Source organism: Alternaria burnsii (assembly GCF_013036055.1).
Source record: "Alternaria burnsii strain CBS107.38 chromosome Unknown 746, whole genome shotgun sequence".
Lineage (NCBI taxonomy): Eukaryota > Fungi > Ascomycota > Dothideomycetes > Pleosporales > Pleosporaceae > Alternaria > Alternaria burnsii.
This window is the reverse complement of record NW_024066109.1, coordinates 513,928-538,314: the sequence shown is the minus strand read 5'-3', so window position 1 is coordinate 538,314 and position 24,387 is coordinate 513,928. Positions and strand designations below refer to the sequence as shown.

The 24,387-nt window shown below is 50.5% G+C and overlaps 9 protein-coding genes across 9 annotated transcripts; 4 read left to right on the top strand and 5 right to left on the bottom strand.

Annotated features, from left to right (window-relative positions):
- Positions 1–663: 663 nt before the first annotated feature.
- GT037_002744 (sugar transporter stl1) lies at positions 664–3,898 on the bottom strand (the record flags this gene model as incomplete). The annotated part of the gene is made up of 3 exons (XM_038927791.1): positions 664–1,679; positions 1,750–1,824; positions 2,755–3,898. 3 exons carry the CDS (start codon positions 3,896–3,898, stop codon positions 664–666), a joined length of 2,235 nt encoding a protein of 744 aa, XP_038789069.1.
- A 1,598-nt stretch (positions 3,899–5,496) lies between these two features.
- GT037_002743 (sugar transporter stl1) lies at positions 5,497–7,133 on the bottom strand (the record flags this gene model as incomplete). The annotated part of the gene is made up of 3 exons (XM_038927790.1): positions 5,497–5,715; positions 5,769–6,812; positions 6,873–7,133. 3 exons carry the CDS (start codon positions 7,131–7,133, stop codon positions 5,497–5,499), a joined length of 1,524 nt encoding a protein of 507 aa, XP_038789068.1.
- A 736-nt stretch (positions 7,134–7,869) lies between these two features.
- Positions 7,870–9,767, top strand: GT037_002742 (glycoside hydrolase family 51 protein; the record flags this gene model as incomplete). The annotated part of the gene is made up of 5 exons (XM_038927789.1): positions 7,870–7,976; positions 8,052–8,246; positions 8,437–8,564; positions 8,614–8,702; positions 8,766–9,767. 5 exons carry the CDS (start codon positions 7,870–7,872, stop codon positions 9,765–9,767), a joined length of 1,521 nt encoding a protein of 506 aa, XP_038789067.1.
- A 167-nt stretch (positions 9,768–9,934) lies between these two features.
- On the bottom strand, positions 9,935–10,855 carry GT037_002741 (uncharacterized protein; the record flags this gene model as incomplete). The annotated part of the gene is made up of 1 exon (XM_038927788.1): positions 9,935–10,855. One exon carries the CDS (start codon positions 10,853–10,855, stop codon positions 9,935–9,937), a length of 921 nt encoding a protein of 306 aa, XP_038789066.1.
- Positions 10,856–11,068: 213 nt separating this feature from the next.
- Positions 11,069–12,109, bottom strand: GT037_002740 (set domain-containing protein; the record flags this gene model as incomplete). Its single annotated transcript, XM_038927787.1, has 1 exon — positions 11,069–12,109. One exon carries the CDS (start codon positions 12,107–12,109, stop codon positions 11,069–11,071), a length of 1,041 nt encoding a protein of 346 aa, XP_038789065.1.
- A 676-nt stretch (positions 12,110–12,785) lies between these two features.
- GT037_002739 (acetolactate synthase) lies at positions 12,786–16,675 on the top strand (the record flags this gene model as incomplete). The annotated part of the gene is made up of 9 exons (XM_038927786.1): positions 12,786–12,790; positions 12,846–13,008; positions 13,062–14,655; positions 14,950–15,146; positions 15,197–15,432; positions 15,500–15,658; positions 15,718–16,112; positions 16,183–16,536; positions 16,593–16,675. 9 exons carry the CDS (start codon positions 12,786–12,788, stop codon positions 16,673–16,675), a joined length of 3,186 nt encoding a protein of 1,061 aa, XP_038789064.1.
- Positions 16,676–18,206: 1,531 nt separating this feature from the next.
- On the top strand, positions 18,207–19,979 carry GT037_002738 (quinate permease; the record flags this gene model as incomplete). The annotated part of the gene is made up of 4 exons (XM_038927785.1): positions 18,207–18,312; positions 18,362–18,489; positions 18,541–19,200; positions 19,248–19,979. The coding sequence occupies 4 exons, from the start codon at positions 18,207–18,209 to the stop codon at positions 19,977–19,979; spliced, it is 1,626 nt and encodes a 541-aa protein (XP_038789063.1).
- A 191-nt stretch (positions 19,980–20,170) lies between these two features.
- GT037_002737 (uncharacterized protein) lies at positions 20,171–20,605 on the bottom strand (the record flags this gene model as incomplete). The annotated part of the gene is made up of 1 exon (XM_038927784.1): positions 20,171–20,605. A coding segment is annotated over one exon (435 nt), but the record flags the coding sequence as incomplete, so codon positions are not given.
- A 1,995-nt stretch (positions 20,606–22,600) lies between these two features.
- Positions 22,601–24,331, top strand: GT037_002736 (liver carboxylesterase 1 precursor; the record flags this gene model as incomplete). Its single annotated transcript, XM_038927783.1, has 3 exons — positions 22,601–23,056; positions 23,107–23,209; positions 23,268–24,331. The coding sequence occupies 3 exons, from the start codon at positions 22,601–22,603 to the stop codon at positions 24,329–24,331; spliced, it is 1,623 nt and encodes a 540-aa protein (XP_038789061.1).
- Between the last annotated feature and the right edge of the window lie 56 nt (positions 24,332–24,387).

Genomic DNA, 24,387 nt, shown 5'->3' with positions numbered 1-24,387 from the left:
CTATGCCGAGAAGTCAGAACTCGTGGCGTTTGCGCGTTCACGCACTAGAGTTACGCTACAACTCTTGGTGCGAAGCCGACTCCCATTAGTCTTTCTTTTCACAGATGCTCCTGAGGGTGTGATGTGGTCCATGAATGAACCGTTCATTGGAATTCGTCAGCTATCCTGATTTACCCACCTGATACTGAGGCGACCAGGAACCTGAGACCGTTCCCGATCTCCAGGGGTTGCATCGGATGCTTTACAGAAGGCTGCACAGCCTACAACTCATGCCGTATCAGCCGTAAGGCCGAAAACCTGAAGGATCGTGAGCGCTACAGGAGACCAAGTCATTGACGTGTTGTGTCCTAGTATGAAGCGTTAGCCCTGTTTCCAGCTAGCGGGACCGGAAAGCGCGGCGATGACCGCATGGGTGTGAGGCTAGCCTGGTCCCGATCACCACGTGTGGGGTAGACGTCTGCATTGCGTGAAATCAGGATCTTCCTGAGCATACTGTCATTGGCCTGAGGCTCTATGCAATGCGCTCCATGGAGTCGTTGAAGCCAGGAAATGAAGGGTGCAAGAGTGTATCGACATCGTTAGACGGATGTGGGGCAACCCGATCTCGTCTGACAATGGGCGAAACGCGCAATCTGCAAGCGCCGACCTTCAGGGATCAAACTGTCAGGACGAGTACGTACCGCCGTGCTTAGCAATCGTTTTTGAGATGCTGCGCGAATTGCTCTGCCAAACCTCTTGTCTACCGGCTTCGCCCAAATCTACGACCTCAAGACTCTTGAGATTGTCTTCATTAGGACTCGCGTCCTTTGCGGCCCGAAGTGTCGATTGGAACAGCGACTCGGTTTCGTGCCATGGCATAGTCTGGTCACTCTCGGCGTGAACGAGGACCAACTTGAACCTCGAGCAAGTTCCTGGCCAAGTCATCAGTATCGGAACAGACGGATCTGAGGAAATCTGAACATCTGAAAACTTCTGAGATAGTCCCACAATATTATGGGCTTTGATCGACTTACGCGCCATTGTTGCCAGTCGGTCATCGCTTCGCCAAGTGTCTACCATCCTACGGGCAAACCAGGCTTGGAAGGCAGGGAATACCTTTACAGGCGCAAGAACGGGAACAATTCCACCGATTGAATACGAAGAGAATGCGTTGCCAGCATTCGTGAAGGCTGCACACAAGATCAGGCCTGCAAACTCGATGCCGAGATTGGTCGCATAACGGTGTGCGATGCCGGATACGACCGCCGTTCCCAGTGAGTGTCCGAGGAGCACAATCCGCTCTGGCGGTATAAGACAGGTGTTCAAAGCCCAGTCAATTACAGCCTCTGCATCGTTCAGTAAGCCACTCTCCGAGGGGTCGCCTGTTGAGATGCCGAAGCCGCGATAGTCGAATGCTAAGACGAACATCTTCTCAGACGCCCCAGCAGAGTACGAGCGATACTCTATTGTACGGCGCTCCTGTGCCAACGTAGCAGAGTTGCCATGGAAATAGATGAGGAGTCTTGCTTCTGGATCGTCACGCAGCAATCTCCATGCAAGCGTATGCTCTACATCGGTACCTGTCTTCTCTTGTATGAAGGCGTCGGCATCTCTAGCGTATACTCCCAATGGAGCTATTAGCCATGCGAAAAGCCGCTCTCCGTCTTTTGAGGTGATGCGGAAGGGGACAACCTGGTTTTCTAACTGTATAAGCCCAAGAAACCTTGCGGCACAATATCCTGTGATGGAGGACGAGGGGAGCCGACGTACTCAGAAATCCCGCTCTCTCGGGCTGTACCAACCATTTCCCTGGGAAGAAGGTGAAATTATGGAGATACAACATTTCTGACATGATTAGCGTTGGCCTGATTTACTTAATCGTCAGGTGCTTTCTAACGTTTTTGAATCCATGGCAAGCAACATAGCAGCGTAGCCGGGATCCATATTAAACTAAGAAAAGACAGAGTTGTGCCGATGGAACTGGAGATGCTCATGATGGAGTTGATCGTGTGTTTGATGGCGGACGCGATATGCATCGGGAGACGAGCGGGAAAACTAGCGCGTCGTCCATAATCGCTCGCAGTTACTGCCCGCTCAGCCGCGCAACCAAACTCTGGGCATAGAAGTTCGTCCTTTTCGCGACCTTGCTTGATAGCAAAACGGTGTTGCTAGCGACTTCGCATTGGAGCATATATATTAGATGCGATAGCTCGCTGATTCGATTGTTTGTTGGCTGAGGGGTAGTGGTCGGCGGGCATGCAGCTTGACGGCCAGCCGCGGCGTTTAGTCAAGTGCCCTGATCGCGACTGCAACACCACTTCGAAAGCGCCAACACCAACGTCCACGTTGAAGTCCTTGAACACGCCTGGTTTCAGATCGTATATATATGCTCGAACAGCGACTCAAAATTCTGGCACTATTTCTGGTCCCGCCTAATATTCCTCTGCGCGACACAATAACAGTATCGGAATCTGCAATTACACCGAGGGCGAATCACGATATGAGCACAGATGCGGATAGGACTGTAGAGAATTGGAATCCCAAGACTTAATACTAGTATGTATAGCACACAGATATTCGAGTGCTGAAAACAACCCCCCACATAAACCAAACTTGAATGCAGGAACTTCCCAGACGAAAGTCACTTCTGTGGCCAACGTTACAGCGCTGCGACGTTTGGCACGGTTATCTGGAGGTTTTGGCCTTCATGGACTTATCATCAGAGCTTTTGGTGATATGTTCGACTAATGAGGACTCGGTTTCACATATACTTACGCTTGTTGGCCAGCGCTCGGGTCAACCCTGGTGAAAAATCCTCTTGGATATCCTCTAGCTCTGACGGTCTCAGGCCATCTTTCTCGGAGTCCGTGGCAGATGCGCGCTTCAGGGCTAATTCGGCTTCCTTGTACTCCCTAGACTCTAGCGTAGCTGGAGTTGTTGGAATGGTACGTTCCTTGTGACGAGCGTCGTGCGGATCGTGATTAGTAGTAGCGTGCCCGGCGTGTAGGTTTGAATCATACGACTCTTTGCGAGGAGGGCCGCGCATGTTGGCAATATCCGGTGTCCAGATGTCGCTGAAGACACGCGATCCGTTGCCATCGGTACGAACAGGGTCTATATCCTGAGAGTATATGGAAGAAGTTGGGTAAGGAGAGTTGCGAGTTGCATATAGATTACCAGCATTGTACGTAGTCTGTGGGAGCAGAGCCGTAGTACGACGAGAAGGTTCCGGATTGTTGATGGGTGCATCCGGATTGACAGTGAAGAATCGATCAACACCATCATCAGGCAACGGATCTGGCATGTGAATTGACGACTTGTCTTTACGTGAGACTTTGGCTCTAGCTTTTTGGAAGAGCGTCGGCTTGTTGTCGATTTCGAACTGAATTGGAGTAGGAGCACGAGACATTTCATGTGCAACAAATCCCAGTTCGACATCGAGATTCGAAGAAGGATTGCTGGCCGAAGCAACCTTGTTCAGCGCATCGCGTCTCCAAACCATCTGAGGCGTGATAGGCTTCAGCTCCCCGGATTTCCACTTACGAAGCTGCTGCTGCAGGTCATGACAATGGAGACACTCACCTTTAAAACGTAGATAGACCAAGTACGTAACCATAGCGATCTGTAGTACAGCAAGAGTAATGATTGCAGCGAGGGAAACGTACGCAAAAGTATCGTTAAATTTTGGCTCTGGAGCAACGGGTATGGCGGTCTCCGAGGAGGCTGGTAACAACGTTTGAGAGGGAACAACCATTGACGAGGTCGAGATGGTAGACTGCAGCACATTGCTGCGCAGAGCAGCTGAAGAGCTGGTAGCTGTTGTCGTCGTTAATGTCGACGTCGAGGACACGGACGGCGTGATCGTAGCTTGGACGAAATCCGTGGCGTATACAGTCGTAAATTGAGTAACCAGGACCATCTTTGTGTTCGCTTTATTCTCTGAGACTCAAATGTGACTTTGTTTTGCTGATCCCTGTCTTGTCCAAGTGAACTGTCGATTTATTACACACATGCTTTGTAGGACTCTCGCAATTTTTTGGTTCAGTATGAAAGACAAATGTTATAAATGATGCACTGATACATTGTCAAACTAAAGGTCGTAGTGTGTTCACAATGCGTAGGAGGCCCGATTGAATTGTAGGTTCAATCAAATTTCAGACTCATCGGGAATGCTGTATGTCCTAACATCGTTAACGAATCACCTGCAGACGGCGCATGTTTAGACATCGGTACAGACCACCATCATGACAGGTTACTCATGGTTTTCATCAGACCCTTCTTCTGCTTCAACATTGGTCACCGAAACGGATCACAGTGAAGGGATGATTTCCAAGAGTAAGGTTTACGACATACAAGGTGCTTAGTGCAGCGGAGATATGGCAGTTCCCTTACTTGCTATCATGAGCCTACGGAGTGTGCAAGGCCATGTGTATGGGTACGTAGGTACTGCTCCTCCGATGAGATTACTGTACCTAATGCCACATCCGAAGTCAGAGTGTTAGCTGGCCGACCGCTGTCGCGCAAAAGATCATGAGATATGCTAAGAGATGCTGGTACAGGTACTATGGGGAGCAATCGCCATTTCCCGCAGATTGTGACAAACCATTTTTGTTCATTGCTTATGAGCGGTTTGATCATCACTTTTAGGCTTCTTCGATGTGATAGAACCATCCGGCATATGAGCAAGATTCAACGGATGCTCTTGCAGGCGAATTTCGCCTTCCGAAGTTGTTACTGGGGTTTCTCGTAGCTCATACATCGAATGTCCCGAGGCCTTAAAGGCTGAGACTGCTTCTTCATCGACCTATCTTCGCGCATCTCTATGCGCACTTGCTCCTATCTCCAAGCAATCTTTTGCTAGATGTATATAGACTCTCATGAGAAAGAAGACGACCAACAATGAACATAGTGCACTGACGAAAGTTTGCGCAATCCTAGCAAAAGTGATGTTAGGAAAATTTGGAGCGTCATGAGAAGTGGCTCCAGTCTCATTGTAGCTGAAGATGTTGGTCAACGCTGGCATGGTGTTCAATGATTTGGAATCAAGTTTATACGAGCCGTGTGGTCTATAAGGGAATCGTGGTCTGTGAGTCAAGAATTGGTATTCATGCGGTGTTTGGCTGTGGAACTCTAGAAGCAGTAGAAAAGCATGCCGTCGAACCAGAATGTTTGATTCGGGACACTGTAGAGGTGCTCTTTCCAGGCTTAACTACGTGTTGCATTATGGGTAAACTAAGGTACATATCCGATTGCAGCGCGCTACGTTATCACCTCAACTACTGGAAGCTTCACGTCGAAGTTCGAACATATCCAAACAATATCAGAAACAAGCAGCGTGGTGGTTCATATTTAATATCAGACTTGCGCACAGTCTATGATCAGAATTGACAAAGCCTTCACAAAGACTGTTTATAACATTAAGATTATCAAAGTTCCACAATTGAAGATTGAGTAACGTATCAAAGATGTTAACAATGAACGACAAGGTGGAATGGGGATGCGTCATTTGTGTCATTCCTATACCTTAGCCTCCACATGCTCGGCGTGGGATATTGACCCTTGCTTGGCAGCGACTTCCTCAACACGACGCTCGAGGTCGGTAGGAAAGTCGTTCTTGTTCATGCCGGGCACGAAGAGAGGAGCGTTTGTGAAGAGGTAGTTCATCTCCTCAAGTGGACGCTTGGCAGTCTCGGGCAGGAAGCAGTAGAAGAAGGCGGCGTTGGTGAAGTTGCAAATCTGCGTATCTTGTTAGTATCGAGCCACAGTTTCCGAACCGCAGAGATACTTACGACGAACAGCAGGTAGAATTTCCATCCCGCAGTTAGCATACCGAGCTCAGTGACTTGGCCAATCATAGTGTTGAACGCGAAAGATGTCATAGTGGCGATGGACACACCCTTGGAACGGGTCTTGGTGTCGAAAATCTCGGCGGGAATAATCCAAGATAGCGGTCCGCAGGTGGAGCTGAAGCAGAAGTTGTACAGCCAAGTAACAGCAATGAAGCCCCAAGAAGCACTCTTGTTACCTGTTGCACCAGGAGGGAAAACAGCCAACATAGTGGTTGAAACGATGAAGGTAAGGCAATTACCGAGGTTGCCACCAATCAAGGTCCAGCGGCGTCCCAATCGGTCGATGAAGGCGATACAGAGCGCTTGTCCACAAAGAGCAAGAACGGAAGATATGGCCTGGTACTTGAGTGCGTCGGTGCCACTAATACCCATCTGGTTGTAAATAGTGACTGAATAGTACTGAATAGCCGAGACACCAGTCATTTGGACAGAGGCTTGCAGTGCACAAGCGAGAAAGAGACGACGGAAGCACGACCTGTCGCGGAAAAGCTCCATGTAGGATTGAGCCTCATGCTCACGCTCAAATGTGAGGGCATCCTGGATTTGCTGGAACTCAGCTTGAACCCAGACGTCGGTTGTATCGCCGTGAGCGTGGAGCTTGGCCAAGTTCTGAAGACCTTGCTCGACCTTGCCTTTGCTGATGAGCCATCGGGGTGACTCGGGGAACAACATGATAAGGGCAGCTAAAAAGAAGGCAGGTACGACCTGGATACCCAGAGAGACACGGAATTGAGCGTTCTGGCTGGCATCAAAACCAAGATCAACACCATAACTGATCCAGGCGGCGGCTAGGGCACCGATACCCAGCATGAACTGCACCAGTCCACCAATACGTCCTCGGATGCTAGGATGCGCCAATTCGGATTGGTACAAGGGGACGATCATCACAAGTTGACCGACACCGACACCAGCGAGGACACGTCCGGCGTAGAGGTAGTTGATGTTCACAGCAGCAGTCTGCAGAGCACCACCAAGCATGAAAACCTACAACGACCAATTTGTTAGCAAAATAATGCGCAATACAGGAAATTGTCAATGGCTTACACAGGCACCAATAAGAATGGTCAGTCGTCGTCCAAGTTTGTCACCAATGGGACCACCGAACATGGCGCCAAAAAAGGCACCGCCTGTGAAGACTGACACAACGGCTCCCGTTGCATTTGGATCGGGGTTGTTGAATTCGCGCTTGAAAGCTCCAGAAGCAATGACTTGGGCAATGACACCGAGATCATAACCGTAGAGCAGCGAACCGAGGGATGCAAACAGACCCACGAGGAACTGGTATACTTTGGGAGGGAGCGCCATGGCGACTGCAGGCGATGTTGACAGCTGCAGTGGGGAGGGAGATGCGATGCGTGAAGAGACCCACTATCAGCAGCATGCTGGGCCTTTATACTTGATGCTCTAATTTTCCATGCCTGGCTGGATGGCCTTGCCCTTGTTGCACTGTCGCATGGCTGACCACGGTCTGGGGAACGCATCAGACGAGGATACTCCACGGTCTCCGCAAAGAGCGGGGACACTGACTCGCCTCCGCGTCTATTACCTCCGCAACCCGCCTCTTCATCCTTGCTTCACCAACCATCGGCGTCAACACCGAGGCAGCGGCACTTGCTCGGTTGATCGTAGCCCGACTTGTCACTTTACCGCCAACGCGATAACGTTAGCACGTGCATAGTAGACATGCATATGCGAGATGCGTTACCTTTCGACTGGTGGAATGCTTCTTGGCTTCCCGTGACTTGGCACGGTTGTTTAACCGCAAACAACAGTAGTGTGGCGTGCGTCCGGAATGAGATAAGTTAGTGTACGCTGCTGAAATTCCACGAATGGGAAAATGCGTCAGCGTCGGATGCATCAGCCAGTTTGGTGTTGGCACCGGTGCCGAGCCGGAATGTTGCAGGAACGTCATGGAGCCTTCAACGACGTCGAGAAGGTCATGCCACTACCATCGTGACATTTGATCTTGAGTTTGGAATTCTCCTCTGATAATCCAGACAAAACCATTTCACAAACATAGTCGTCCCCTCTCGTCAACGCCATGGCAACTTTTACCAAGATTGAAGAGAGCGAAACGCCCTCCATCACTATTCATCCTTCCCACAAGATTGCTAAGATCAACGACAACATCTATGGAGGATTTACCGAGTAAGTTCAGGATAGACGCCCTTCGGATGGCGTTGTGTGTGCATGCTTTTTCTCGGCTAACCAACCACGCACCAGGCACATGGGCCGCTGCATCTACGGCGGCATATATGACCCCGGCAATTCTTTGTCAGATGAGCGAGGCTTCCGCAAAGACGTCATTGAAGCTTTTAAGGAACTCAATGTGCCAGTAGTACGGTATCCAGGCGGCAATTTTGTGGCCACTTACCATTGGCTTGATGGTGTTGGACCTAAGGAGAATAGGCCAAAGAGGTAAGATTTCTACGCGGATTTACTAGTGCGTGGCGTGCTCTGGTCTGCACACCTGCCTTACAGCATGTAGCCTCGGTCTGGAGTGCATCTATTGCTTGTTGCGTTGGCGTCAGATGCTTGTTCATGTGACATCGAATCGAGCCATCGTTCCTTTAACATGTTGAACACGAAAAGCTAATCACGAGTCTAGGCCTGAGCTTGCATGGATTGGCATCGAGCCCAACACATTCGGCACAGATGAGTTTATGCAGTGGTGTGAGGAAGTCGGCACAGAACCTTACCTTTGCCTTAACTTTGGGACCGGCACCTTGGACGAAGGTATGCGCAGCGCATTTGATCTAGTCGTGTACAATCTGACTGAATATAGCGCTTGGATGGCTCGAGTACTGTAACTCGGACCGCGACACATACTATGCTAACCTCCGTCGGAAGAATGGCCGCGAGAAGCCTTACAACGTACGTGCATCAACATCATACGTTCTAAATTCATGTTCCACAGCCATACTGACAGCCACATAGGTCAAGTACTGGGCTCTCGGTAACGAATGCTGGGGCCCGTGGCAAGTCGAGCAGATGACCAAAGAAGACTACGCCAAAAAGGCGTACCAGTGGGCCAAAGCTCTCAAGCTACTCGACCCTTCCATCACCACCATTCTTTGTGGTGAAACCGGATACTCTTCTTGGGACTACTATGTCCTCAACCAGTGCGTCAAATGGGATGTCCACGGTCTCAGTGGCGATACCACCAAGTCGCTCATCGACATGCACTCCATCCATATCTACACTGCCGACAAGGAACATCTTCCCAATGCGACAGCGCCTCGTGCGGCTGAACGGGCAGTACAAATGACAGCAAGCTTGATTGACCTTGCGCGTATCGAGAACAAGGTTCCGGAGACAGTACCCAGACAAACTATCTGCTTTGACGAGTGGAACGTTTGGGATCCCGTCCGCGCCCCTGGTGAGCTTGGTGCTGAAGAGAAGTATACACTTTCCGATGCTCTCGCTGTGGCCAACTTCCTCAACGCTTTCATCCGCCAAGCGAAGGATATGGGAATGGCAACCGTTGCACAAAGTGTTAATGTCATCTCTCCATTGATGACAACCAAGGACGGTCTTGTCAAGCAGACTTCTTGGTGGCCGTTGCTCCTCTTCTCAAAGTACATGCGCGGCCATACCATTGCACTCAATGTTCGTGCCCCAGAATACACTGGCCGCACGAACCCCAGCTGGATCCGCAACACCATCGAGACGCCCTACCTGGATTGCAGCGCCACGCTCAGCGACGATGGTTTCATTAACCTTGCTGTTACCAATGTTAACGAGAAGCTGGACTTTGAGGTTGACATCCCTGGTCTGAAGGCCGACAAGGTCGAAGTGCACACTGTCACTGGTGACAACGTTGACGTGGTCAACACTGAAGGTGTGCAAAATGTTGGTATCAAGGAGAGTAGCTGGGATGGACAAGGCAAATTCAAGTTTGGCAAACACTCCTTCACTCTGCTGAGATGGAAGGCCTAAGTGTTCTGTGGCATGTAACGCGTGCATGATTGATGGGGTTCCGGGATGACTATAGACAAATAGATATATGACATGACCACGGCTGACACGGCAAAAATTCTCAATACGAAGTAAGCGTTGAGATTGACATTACATTCCCAAGCACAAGATCGCCCTTACACACCATCTCACAATTCCCCTGTATCCATGTACTTCTTTGCTACCATCAACCACCCATCTCGATATGCCCTCAAATCATCTGCATGTGTATATAGCAGATATGAGCCAAACACCACACCACCGGGAAACAGAACCATTGAAACGAAGTACAGCACCATACCCCACCACGCATTCTCGAGGCTCTTGCGCATAGCCTTCTCCTCGCTCGCTCTTGGGAAATTTCCTTTCAGTACTTCTTTGCCTAAGAAATCGCAAAGGGGCTCCCAATCCAAATCCTCATCGGTGTCAAGCTCCAGCAAGCGGTCTTTGGGTACCAGTGATCGAACAGTATCGTAATGCTTGTTAAAAGCTGCTTTCGCCGCAGGACCACCGTAGTTGTTATTACTGTGCACTTGAAACACCGAGTGTACGAGTCGCATCAACGGAGCCAGCTGTGTGAGGTTGAGTTGTCGACAAACTGTGAAGAGTCGCCACGTATCAAGACACCATATGCTCTCTTGCATACTCTGTTCCCAGTCTTCGTACTTCCTCTTTGTCAAGATGACTTTAGCGTCCGGATAGGCTTCTACCAATTGCGACGCAAATACACAGCCAGGTAGGTCCATAACAGCGTCGTAGTTGGCTAGAAGTTTGTCAAACTCTTCTTTGCCGTAGGGTTCCATCTTCCGTTGGTTTGCAGGCCGGTCTTGGGATGGTAACAGAGTAACGTTGACGGCTTCTTCCCATAGTGCAAGTTCGGATGATTTGGCAAGAACGTCGCGCATCTGATGTGAAGTATATCCTAGTTTGCGGAGCGCGATGGCGATGGATGTTGTCCCCGTGCGACACATGCCCAGGACTAGGACAAGCATGGGTTTCTGGCGAGTGCGCTCATCACGGTCGATCAGCCTCTGCGTAGACATTGTTGGTGTAATCTGCGACAGACCCATGTCTCCCTTATTGATTGGAGCAGTTGTTGTAATCGTCAGGTAAAGATACGTTTCTTGAAAGTCGACGATGTAGAGGCGTGGTAATGCATTAGGCTAATAAGCGGGCGACCGGGTGAACAGGGCCGCAGGTGCGAACCGCAGGCCTGGGACGGCCAATCCTCTGCATGATATGCAGGGCAATGCGAACCGAGCATGGAAGTCGCTTGCAATATCTCATGTCGAGGCTCCACTCTGCAGCTCTGCTTCCCAGTTTGATATGAAAGTGCTGGTGAGGTGGTGCAGCTCCAATGTACTTGGAGATTCTGGGTCCTCCATGTAGCGTATCTCGTACCCTCTGTTTGCCCACTTGGCTGCCGTCGCCCAATCCTCCGCCCTGGCGTGGCTTATGGCTGCGATCCTGTAGGCTTTGGCGTAGTAATCGGCAAGGCCCTCGTCTTGTACGAGTTGGGCGAGCTGCACGCTCACTGCAGCATCTTTTCGCGCCTGGCGTTTCCCAGCCTTGGACTGCGGAGCCGCGAGAACGAGTTGAGGCTCGAATTTTGTGAATGCGTTCTTGATCGTGACTCGGCGATTGTCGCTGGCTTGTTGAGCGGCACGCTCCTGTGCGCATGCTTCGCAATGGCACTTGAATCCGAACCGATCAAGCTGCCTTTGGCGGTCTTCCTGGCTGAGCAGTAGGGAGATGTAAGACACAAAAAACTCTTCCCCTGCTTTTATCTTGCGTGTCGCGTACACGATGCGCTTATTCAGCCTTTCGCTCCAGTAGTAGCTCGTATTTGGTCGGCACGAGTGGTTGATGCGAGCGATCTTCGGGAACAGGCCGACTTGATTCCCGGTATTATAAGCATTGTTGCGAAAGATGGTACCTAGAGCATCCGTGCTCTTTTGGTCCACAGTGTTGGATTCGTGGGTCAACGAGAGAATCTCCTCTTTTGCCTCGAGTGGAAGTGTGTCAAACTGCTCATGAAGTAGCTTCGCCACTGCAGCCATGGGATATGGGCTTCCTTTGGCGAGCTTTGGTAAGCGGATTTTGAGAACGGGTGTCTCGCGCATGATGATATCGCCAATCTCCATATCATGAGTAGCGAAAGCTCCCAGACCTTTTCCCTCACTGGCTTCGATAACATAGATTTGCGGCGGCCCAAGGCAAATGGGATGCTGGACGTGCCTTGCGGAATCGGAGGGGCATTCTGTTGGATATGCAAGAATTGACGAAGAAACAGACAGAAGGACGTAGATGACATGGGAAAGCATGATGAGAAGTGCTATGACGTGAGCAGTAGATGACAAGTCAGATATGATGACGGCGTACCCGAGACTATCTATACAGAAGCACGGTGTGAAACGCGTTTCATAGTGATGTCTCGTAGTGCCGCCCTCGTGCAACGACGGTGCCGGAGTCGTGACTCTGAGGTGAAAGCCATCTTGAGCGCGTGCAAATTTTGCTGTTGATACGATGACTGAGGTTGTTCAATGTGGCTGCCGAGAAAAGTGAAGAAACGATGATGGTGTCTTGGCCGTGGATTGGCCTCTCCATAGGGCGGAATGGAGCCGCGACGCAATCAAACGCGAAAATGCGCGGTCTGGCAAGCTCCATCATCTGCACCTGCCCAGACATATCACGACGCGCATCTCTGGCTGATTTTCTTACACCAGGGAGATGATGTGACGTCGCGATTGAGCCGTGGACAGCCGATACCGCCCTTCAGACTGCCGATAACGAGTTGACATGCCGTCAACCCCAACCGTGACAGCAACTTCCCCGCGTCCTAGTGGGGCCGCTGTCCATTCGGTGCCCTATTCCACGATAACAGCCATGGGGTATACAATACTCCGACGCACGCCGTCATCGGACTGCTTCCCACGTGTGCCCTGAAGGCAGCTTCGAGCCTGACATCTACCACATGCCAACATAGGTCCTGCAAACATCATGGTGTAAGTACAGCGTGTGTAGGCATATACAGGCTCACTCCATACTGACAGTCTGCAGCTACACAGCCTCGTTCGCTTTCTTCGAGGCGCTCTGGGAGTACGGCGTCAGCCATGTCTTCGTCAACCTCGGGTCGGACCATCCCTCCATCATCGAGGCTATCGTCAAGGGCCAGAACGAGAAGAAAGGACAGTTCCCCAGGATCATCACATGTCCCAATGAGGTAGGTGCCCCATGTTTGTTTGGCTAAGCGCATAGACTGACTGGCGAGTGTAGATGGTCGCCCTCTCCATGGCAGACGGATATGCCAGACTGACGGGCAAACCTCAATGCGTCATCGTACACGTCGACGTCGGGACCCAAGGCCTCGGGGCCGCCGTACACAATGCCTCATGCGGTCGCGCGCCTGTCCTCATTTTCGCCGGCCTATCGCCTTTCACCATCGAAGGCGAGATGCGGGGCAGCAGAACCGAATACATCCACTGGATACAAGACGTGCCGGACCAGAAGCAGATCGTGGCGCAGTATTGCCGATACACTGGCGAGATCAAGTCGGGCAAGAACGTCAAGCAGATGGTCAATCGGGCCTTGTCCTTTGCCATGAGCGATCCCAAGGGGCCTGTCTATCTCTATGGTGCCCGTGAGCCCATGGAAGAGGATCTGACTCCCTACAAGCTGCAGATGGACTACTGGCAGCCCGTCGAGCCGGCTGCTCTTCCTCCAAAGGGCGTCAAGACGATTGCTGAAGCCCTAGCCAATGCTCAAGAGCCGCTCATCATCACTGGATACTCTGGTCGAAACCACGATGCAGTGCATGAACTTGTGCGGTTGGCCGACAACGTCAAAGGCATACGCGTGCTAGACACTGGCGGATGTGACATGTGTTTCCCCGCGAACCACCCAGCTTGGCTTGGTCTACGATACGGTAATGACCCCGCCATCAAGTCTGCCGATGTCATTCTAGTTCTTGATTGCGACGTGCCGTGGATCAACACTCAATGTCATCCTAAAGAGAATGCCAAGATCCTTCATATCGATGTTGATCCCCTGAAACAGCAAATGCCCGTCTTCTACCTAAACGCCATACAACGCTACCGAGCTGACTCGTATACCTCATTGACCCAGCTGAACGAATACCTCGAGTCGCAGCTCAAGGAAAAGCTTTCTAGCCAGCTCTTTAGCCAGCGGTGGTCAGCGCTGCAGGAGTCGCACAAGAAGAAACTTGAAGGCATCGCTGGTGAGGCCAACGTTGACGAGAACGGCCATTTTAGCACGCCATACCTGTGTTCCCAACTCAAGAAGCTCTGTCCGAATGACACCATCTGGGCCATCGAGGCCGTTACCCAGACTGGATTTGTTGCGGATCAGATCCAGGCCACACTTCCAGGCTCATGGATAAACTGTGGTGGTGGAGGTCTTGGTTGGTCTGGAGGTGGCGCGCTTGGTGTCAAGCTCGCGACCGACACAGAAGGCAAGAAGCAATTTGTATGCCAGATTGTTGGCGACGGCACTTATCTCTTCTCCGTCCCTGGATCAGTATACTGGATTGCGCAACGCTACAACATCCCCATTCTTACTGTCGTACTGAACAACAAAGGCTGGAACGCACCGCGAAGGTCTATGCTACTAGTACATCCCGACGGAGAGGGCTCCAAGGTCAGCAATGAGGAGCTCAACATCAGTTTCGCGCCGACCCCAGATTACTCAGGCATCGCCAAGGCGGCAAGTGGTGGACACATTTGGGCTGCGCATGCGAGTACTGCGGACGAGCTTAGCAAACTACTTCCAGAAGCCATCAAGAGTGTACTCAGTGGAACATCAGCAGTTTTGGACGCACACCTCGAGGGACCGGAGGGCAAATACGGAGGTGGTAAGGGCCGTCTGGGTTAAACTGAGCGTTGTTGATGACGTACCCGTTACCTCGAAGAAGGTTGAGTTGCTGGGTTGCAGGTACGGTGCTACATATCAGAGACACGTGCAAATACATTATTCTTCTACCTGTAAGGTTCTATGCAGACCACGTAGTGCTGACAGTATACAGCTTTCCAAACAGTATAATCATGTTATTCGGGAGGCTGAGAGGCTCTTTCTCCGAGAGATATAAGTAACAACGGAACCTCAGAGTATGGATGGAGCATCAAACAAATCCTCACTATCGCGACAGCCCCCTCTTCATTGATCCATCATTTTGTCTTCCCGAAGATGCATCTCAGATCACCTTTCATGCACATGGCTCTTGCCTTTAGTGTAGGCGCAACGGCTGCGTCTATACCTTGCGATCCAACCATATCATGTTCACCCACTATGCCCCCAAGTAAAATGTCCATTGACAGTATCAACTCCACTGCTTTTGCATTGATGGTAAGTAAGCAAACACACTGCACGACGATCGAGGTAGCTAATCGTTACAGTACGGATATCCTCTTACCTTGTACGCCCAAACTTTCGAGCCGACCCTCCAGGCAGTTGGCGTCAACGCTTTCCAACATGAACAAAGCCTATCCACCGAAGATCTTGAGGTCCTGGTCCGACCGAACGTCGACACACTGTACTCTAAAGCTGCAGTTGATCTTTCGCATGCGAATGTAGTACTGTCTCTCCCTGATGTTCCCGTGAACAGATATTACGTCGTTCCTTTCTATGACTTGTGAGTCACTCCCGATCAACTGGCTTTAATCATAAAGGTCTCAGCTGACTTTTGTTCGAACCTTTAGGTATGGGAACAACTTTGCCAACCTCGGGACTGTAGTCCACAGTCTCCCAGGAGATTACCTTATCACGGTCACGGGAGATGACGAGCCAGGCCTTCTAGTGCTCGATAAAGACAATTATGGAGGCTCCAAGTACAAGGGGATCATCAAATCGCCCACTGCGTACGGAGGGATCATGCTTCGTATCGTGCTCAAAAACAACACAACTGACGTCGATGAAGTCAAAGCCATTCAATCTCAAATCAAGACGACGATGGTGAGCGTGTAGGAGAGCCGATAGCCTCAGCTCTAATTCTTAGTCTTCTGGGTAATGGCCAAATCTCACATGCTGCTTTCCTCCTTTCATTCAACTTCAGCGTCGCTCAGACGACCCAGACTCTCCAGCTCTTGGCGCAGCTGAATGAAGCGAATCCACCCGTGGAAACATCGGACCTGGATCGTGTCAACTCTATGCTTGCCGCCACTGACATCAACAATGGGAACTACACTGCTCCAGCTGGCCTTGACTATGCCCAAGTCTACGAAATCATGGGCAAAGAGTTCATGTCTCTCCTGGACCCCTCAAGCCATGCATTCAACCAAAACGGCTGGTTCAGCCTCCTTCCCAGCATGAGCGGTAATTTCGGCATAGAGTACACCGCTCGCGCATACATTTCATGGCTACCTCCAGCTCGCCGATCACGTAGCAGCATATCCCACCTACAACGATCCGGCGCTTCCCGTTACTGCGCAGATTAAGATGCAGCTAGCAGCGAATGAATCATACGTCATGACCTTCTCTGGGAAGCCGCCCGTTACCGGCTTCTGGAGCCTGACGGCATACGACAGCACGAATTACGTGGTACCGATCGATCTGAACCGATACGCATTGGGTGATCGTAGCAATTTGACCTACCCAGACGGTACGCTAATCTACGCCGATACGGACAGCGACGGAGCATTCTCGATCTTGATCCAGCCGACGGATGTGGCACCGAGCTCGAACTGGACTAATAACTGGTTGCCTGCTCCCGTTGGCGGTGGAGAATTCCCTGTGAATTGTGGGTTGATATAATGTCTTGACGATGAAGAGAGACATACTAACGAACGAATTTAGTAAGATGGTATGGAGTTACTCCGACGCTTTCGAACGAACGCTATGTGTATTCCCTCGTTACCAAGCAGGGCAGTGTCTACTGAGCGCTTGATTGGCATAGTACCAAGATCGAAACATCCACTGTATTCACCATGAATTGATTCGAAAGATCCTGAGAGGCAAGCGATGGTGCTGGGATGTTGTGGACTTTGGATGTTTACATTTGCCACATTTACATTCGCTATATTTGCATTCGATACATTCACGCAAAACAGAGCGTCTTTTTCAAAGAACGAAAATATTGTTTGTTAGACTAATACACAAACTAATCTTTCTGTTTCGCTTCGTAAGGATTCGCGATTCAGCTCTTGTACAGGCGCATCGTGCAGAATTCATTTAGATTCCCATGGTTCAGCGCCAACCTAAGTCAAGATTAGTGCTTGGTCGTTCTTGTAATTGCGACCCATCTCACGTAAGAGTGTCTTTGGTTTTGTTTGTGCTGTGCTGAATATGAGTAGCTCGACAGGGACGAGCAGTCGTAAAATTCAAGTCTGGTGGCGTCACAGCTTTATTTCTATGTCCACACTCAGGTAATTCCTTCTGTAATGACACATACGGCGCGTGTAAGAGGCCAGGTGTGTTACCGGCCGCGGTCTTTTGCCAGGACAGCCTAAATGAACTTGCCAATACGATTGTGGGTATACAAGACTATAAGCTAGCTAGAGACGTTGTTACAGCCGCCAGTAGCGGATTAAGCGACTTGTCGCCACGCCCAGTTGCACCATGTTCGACGGTCCATCCCGTAATATTATCGTTCTTTAGCGGCTCCTTCGCCTTGTCTGCATGTGGACGGAGGCTGAGTCGGTACTTGGTATCTTGGGCGGAAATGCTCATCCTGCAAAGCTTGGTTATTTCGCCTGATACCCTGAATCTGGACACTCGGTTCCAGGGCTTTTCGGCCTACACTATCTATGCCTTTGTAGCTGCTCAGCAGACCACTATACATGATTATAACGGTATTCTGCATGCTATCGAATCGTAACATGTGCGTTGTGTATACTCACGTCTATTAATAACGGCCAGGTAAAGATTCAGAGCTTGATGTGACTAAGTGTGCGGTCTAAAAGGGCATTCCGCTACGGGCACAGATATTCCACCGACCCGCTTTACCCCGCACACGCTACTGGCAACCGCTGATCTGTCAAGCTTCACCACCACACCGTCGATAACGGTCGTACTGCCAAGTTCCTTACATGCATCCTTCGTGCATTTTCTGCCTATAAACAACCACGACCCCGGATGCCAACTACGGGGTAAGGCTTGACCTTGTTCAACGCCAAGTGGACCCTTCCCCGGATTCGCTGCGATAGTCCGAGAAACAGCTTGGAACAGCAAGTGTTGCGGTAAACATGGGACGATGGTAGTCCTCGTGCATGTCCCCGCGGGGTATGACTGTAATGATGGTGAGGTAGCATCAAAAGTATGGCTCGGCAATGATGCCTTCGAGACGAGGCAGCGAGGATAAGAGGCAACTCACCCTTCGCTCGAGAGAATCATCACCAGGCTGAACTCTTGAACCCTGAATTCTGAACTTTACCTGACCGTTTCAAGACCAATACCAATCATCACAAACGAATGGGCTGCTTCAACACTCATGCATCGGGTACTCTGGACCCGCCAGAGGTCCGCAATTGGCGGATTCACCTCATTGCACTCATCGCTTCGATGTCTGCACTAGCTAGTAGGTCTCAGTGAAGTGATTTGGGTGCGGAAGTCTAACACATGAGTAGTGGGCTATGACACAGCCGTCATCGGTGGAACTATGGCTCTCAACTCCTTCATTCGTGACTTTGGCATGAATGACATCGCAAAGAGCAACCGCGACACAATTCAAGGCAATATCGTCTCCACATTCCAGGTCAGTCTCGGTACCGCTAGCCCCTTGTCATCACAGACTGACGATAGGCAGGCGGGATGCTTTTTCGGGGCGCTTCTCGCTTTCCCTTTCGCCGAACGCATTGGGCGAAAGAAGACAATGATAATAGCTTCCACAGTGTTTCTACTCGGTGGCACACTCATGACTGCTTCTCAAGGCAGTCTCAATATGATCTATGGTGGACGAGCTGTAGCAGGTCTAGGCATTGGCGCATCGAGTATGGTCGTGCCTGTCTACATTTCTGAAACTGCGCCACCTTCCATTCGTGGTAGACTGGTCGGTATCTTCGAGATTGCTTCCCAAGGTGGAGGTATGTTGGGCTTCTGGATCAACTATGCTTGTGATAGAACCATCAGTGTCGAAAGCAAGACGCAGTGGATAATACCTCTCGCGATCCAGCTCATACCTGGTCTGCTATTGCTTCTCGGTGTCGCATGGTGTCCAGAATCACCGCGATACCTCGCAAAGAAGGACAACTTCGAAGCAGCAGAACGTATCTTGTGTAAGATCCGGTGCCTAGACGGATCTCATGCGTACATTCAGCACGAGATGAGCGAGATTCGGGCGCAGGTCGAGGAGCGTAGCGCTAACCGTCAGAGCAAGAAGGCACAATTCATGAAGCTGTTCCAGAAGGGCGTACGAAACCGAATGGCTATTGGTCTTGCACTTATGTTCTTACAGTCATTCACGGGTGTAAGTACATGCAATACATATAGGGGAACAGATGCTAAACTGTCCAGGTCAACATTATCACCTACTATGCACCTCGCATATTCGAAACACTGGGTATTTCCGGCACTTCGCTCAAGCTATTCTCCACTGGCTTCTACGGTATCGCGAAGACACTCGGCATGTTCACCTTTACCTTCATCGTTGTGGAAAAGGTTGGGCGTCGCAAGGGGCTTATTTGGGGGGCAGCGCTCGGTTGCATCCCCATGTGGTACATCGGTGGCTATGTCATGAAAGCCGACCCGGCTGGAGCTGCTTTGAGAGGCGATATCTCACGCGATGGTTGGGGTTACCTGGCAATGGTCTGCGTTTATGTCAACGCCTTCATCATTTGCGCAACATGGCAAGGTATCACCTGGACTTACGCATCGGAAATCTTCCCTCTCGACATCCGCATGCTGTGCGTATCGCTAACAACCGCCGACACCTGGCTTGGTTCGTTCATCATCGCGCGCAGCACGCCATACATGATTTCGGATCTTGGTTATGGCGCGTACTTCTTCTTTGCTACTATTCTCCTAATGATGGGTGTTTGGAGTTTCTTCTTTGTACCCGAGACGAAAGGTATCAGTCTTGAGGAGATGGACGCCCTCTTCCTGAGGCCTATGCATCAGGCTGTGTGGGCGCAGCTCCGTGGCAAGCCAATTTTGACCGAAGAGGAGGTCATCGCGAGAAACAAGGGTTTAGAGCCGGGACACGAGAAAAACGTTGGCGTGGAGAGGATCGAAGTCGTAAAGAGATAAGATCAATGAACGGCGATGAAGGTGCTCGATCAATGATGGTGGACTGGTTTGCCTCATTCCCTTTGTCGCTGAAGAAGACGAGTAGACGCGCATGACCACATCCGCAGCATTCAATCCAAAAATCGTCTTCAATACCCTTGTCACCTGTTTCTCGAAATTTCTTTCTTCGCGCTTTTTCCTACAACCAAGACTCATGTCGCCCAGCTTGACCCATTTTCTGCAGCTCTTGCCCAATACAGGCTCGACAACGAATCCTTTTCGATGTTCTGCACCCATAACAACAACACATCCCTTCCTTCATACGCCTTTGCCGACACGGTATAGTTTCTGGTCTGATCCGTCACTACCCACTTCGGGTATGATGACATCACCAAAGGCCCATGCGTGAGCGTCCCTCTTGTTTCATTGCTTCCCTCCCAGACCTGCAAGGGCCCTGCATCAGAGAGCATATGATGTCCAATAAGTGCCCACTCGACGTCGTTGTATTCATCGGCGGGACCTGGGATGGCGCCAGGATCAATGGACCACAGATTTACGGAGACATAGCCAAGAGGGTGATAAATGAGGATTCCCACAGGATGATTTCCGAGACCGTCCGTGACACGATCAGTACCATTTAGATACTTCCTGGTGCGCTATTAGTAAAGCACGCTATGCAGTCTTAGGGAAGCGGAGTGTTACGATGTTTAGTAGAGGAATTGCCAGGCACCTCCGAGTACTGCAGCGATGTTGTCCGGAAGTAGCATCGCGTGAAGTGTGGAGTACGAGTTGACGAAATAACAGCTATTCAAGTAGCGGATAATGGACAGTTCTTGAGTCTTGATGAGCACGACTTGCCGTAGCTATGGCCATGCAAAACATCTTCATGAGACATTCATCGGTGGAAGATGGAGGGGCGACCTGTGTGTAATACAATTGATGACAATAGATTGGTATGTCAGCACATGAAATCTGTATCCCAGTAGCAAAGGCTGCTCTATCGCCCAAAACTGACCGAGGTGTTGTTGAGAAGATACCGACCATAACATAAGTTTCATCAATTTCCCAACCTTCGGGATCGACATATCTCATCTCACGCCCAATATCCAATTGACACCTGGTTGGAGACTCTGCAAATGAGTTTTTGACGCAATCGTGTCTTACCTAGTTTTGCCATAATAGTGCAACGGCTGTTACTTCTTACCTCGTTCTAGTGATGAACGACATACTCTCCTCATGTGCGTTGTTCCAGCGCATGATTGAGATCCGGGGTGGTTCGATGTTTGCAACGATGGCACCAGCGCCACGAACCGTGACAGATGCGATGCTGGAAGAGCCTAAGGATAAACTGACATCTAGAGGTTTTGGGCCGTCATCGCTATCGGGGCGAAACTCTCAGGTACATGCAGCGTGCGGCCTGAACACGCTAGGTTCGCCAGAGCTCGTTTGAAAATTGTCAGGGATGATGCATAAAAAGAAAATGATTGGACACTTTCAGTGTAAATAGTTTCTGGGCGACCAAAACAATATTCTCGTAGCCTGTGATAAGAACTGAAGCAGAACGAATAAGTCAGATTACACCGATGAGGGGCGAATATTACTAGACAATGGAAGAAGGATGCAGCTGACATAATCAACGCTTCGCGTCGATCACTGATTTTTCCTGCGAGACGATGAGAGATCTGCCCTGTTGCATTGTGATTAGAACAACTGTAATACACTTCAAGATACCGCAACCCTCCTTATAGATAATGTCTGTTATGTGCGCTTAAAAGATCCCATAACAGCGACATGAGAACTCGAGAAACACCACGGCACCGACAGCGAAGACACCTGACTGTGGGTGCTACCTAGGCAAGCTTGGACGGTAAGCCTCGGCTCCTGTATTCGGCTTGATACTTCTTAGACCAATGCTACGGCTACGAAAGTTGTAGTTCAGTGGACAAAATGCGGAGAAACCGTTCAGTCTGTTTGGCGTCTGCGGGCTCTTCCGAGCAACGATCGTGTACATCGTATCCAGGTATTGCCTAGGAAAAAGGCCTTTGAAAATTGCCGAGGCGCCCGGACGCGATGATTGGCCTAATGAACGGAAGATCTGCGTCGAGCGGAGTGCTTGCGCAGTACCGAGGCAGCGTCTGGAAGCTGATTGGTAGCTGATTCACATGAGGGACTGGCTGAAAGACTATCTTTGTAAACCGACTCAGTCTGTCAAAAAGGAGGCTGACTCTCGCGTCGATTTACGCCATCCGTCGATCCCAAGCCGCCCTAACTTCGGACACCCATCATAGACGAGTGACACTGTCCGGAAGAGCCACACAAAGGACCATTAGCAAACTCCCCGCCCTCGCTTCCTTTCTCATTCGAGTCGCGGATGGCGCTCCTTTCCAGGAACTTGGATCTTGCTTTTGCAGTCAGCCAACTCTAACGAGGCTACGCGATAACCCATGATGATCCGCATTCAAACACCGATGCAAGATACACTATCGAAAAGAGCTCTTAGCTTAGTACCTTATCCCAACCCCTTTAGTGGGTTGTCACATTGCAGTATAAGACGTAACGCATCATGAAGCCGAGTAATTAAGCAGATTTATACCTCTTACAATTCTTTCGAGGTTGACTATCAGCCTTCTGTCATCTGCAATATGGCTCTGCACGTCCCTTCGTTATTGGGAAAGGCGCTTCTACTATGCTCGTTGATTACCACTGTCGTCTCAGCACCGGTCGATAACGAGCCGACGGTCACGCTGGCCTCAGGCGTTGTCATAGGAACTACTACCAAGCCGACAAACCAGCCATCGTTGACAGCCTCAGCCAACGCCTATCTGGGGGTACCTTTCGCGAAGTCGCCTCCAGTACGCTTCTCTCCGCCAGAAGCAGTAACACCATGGTCCACCCCTCTGCAAGCCCAAAATATCAAGCCAGCATGCATCCAGCAGTTCTCAGGTACTGGCGATATTCGTGCTAGAACCATTGAGTACTTCAATAACCCTACCTATCCACCACCCGAGGAGAGTGAAGACTGCCTTTACCTCAACGTGTATACGCCTCCAGGAGTTACGGCTTCCAGCAAAAAGGCCGTGATGTTCTGGCTCTTCGGGGTAAGCGTTGCCCTTCTGTCTATTTCATGCAACGATATTGATCAGTGCAGGGTAACCTCGCTTTTGGTACTGGCGGACTAGCATACTATGATGGAAGCTCTCTCGCAATCAATGAAGACGTCGTTGTAGTCACTATCAACTATCGCACGAATAGTGAGTCTTTTTGGCCCCTAACGTTCTAATGGTTAATGACTAACATGCTCAATCTCAGTCTTCGGTTTCTCCAACTCACCCGAAGTGCCTTTTGGATCTCAGAACGCTGGCTTCTTGGACCAAAGATTCGCATTGCAATGGGTACAAGAGAATATTGCGCAGTTCGGAGGCGATCCAACCCGTGTGATGATCTTCGGTGAATCCGCAGGCGGCGAATCCGTTAAGCAATTGCTGGCCAACCCACCAAACCCACTACCTTTCTCGTCAGCCATACTTGAGTCTCAGAACGCGGTACTCCCTGGCAACGGCCTGTTAAACTACAAGCAGGTATTGCTGAACTTTGGTTGCGCGAACATCGATTGTCTTCGCAAGGTACCAGCAGTGGATATCAAAGCGTTCATCGAATCGCAATCGCTGTCTTTTCCACCAGTCAATAACGACGGGACCTCAACACCTGATGTCAGACTTAGCATATCCAGTGGGAAGTTCGCCAATGTGCCGACGATGCTAGGATCCAATCTCAACGAAGCGCGTGTCTTCCTAGCCGTGGCCGGCTTAACCGACGGTACCGCCGCTGTAGACAGCTTCTTTGATCAGTATAACATCACGTCAAAAGCTGTTCGCGACTCCATCATCGCCGCATATGCTGCAAAAGGTATCACCGATCTGTACGAAGTAGCCGACAGGCTTGGGACAGATCTAGTCTTCACATGCACGACGGGTAGACTGGCGAATTACCTCGCCATATCCGGACGCACAACTTACCGGTATCTATTCACCCCTGTTTTTCCTTCTATTGGTATCTTCCCCAACCCAGGTGCATACCACACAAGCGAGATTCCGGAGGTCTTTGGCACGTATCCACTTTCGAACCAGTTTGGCACTGCAACGCAACAGCAGATTCAACTCAGTGCTTTCATGCAGAAAACATGGGCGAACTTTGCAAAGAACCCCGCTGGAGGCGTGGGATGGCCGAAGGTTGGCAGTGCGTTTGGGAGGGAACTGGGTGTATTAGGAAAGGATGGCAGTAGTGGGGTGACCGTTAGGCCATTGCTTGAGGCGGACTACGCTTGTCCACTCTATGCCGGCATTGAAGATCTCTTGGGATTATCTTTCAAGTAGGCGATGAGAGCAAGTTCTGCATCGCATGTAAAAAAGCCGACTGGGAGTATTTGATC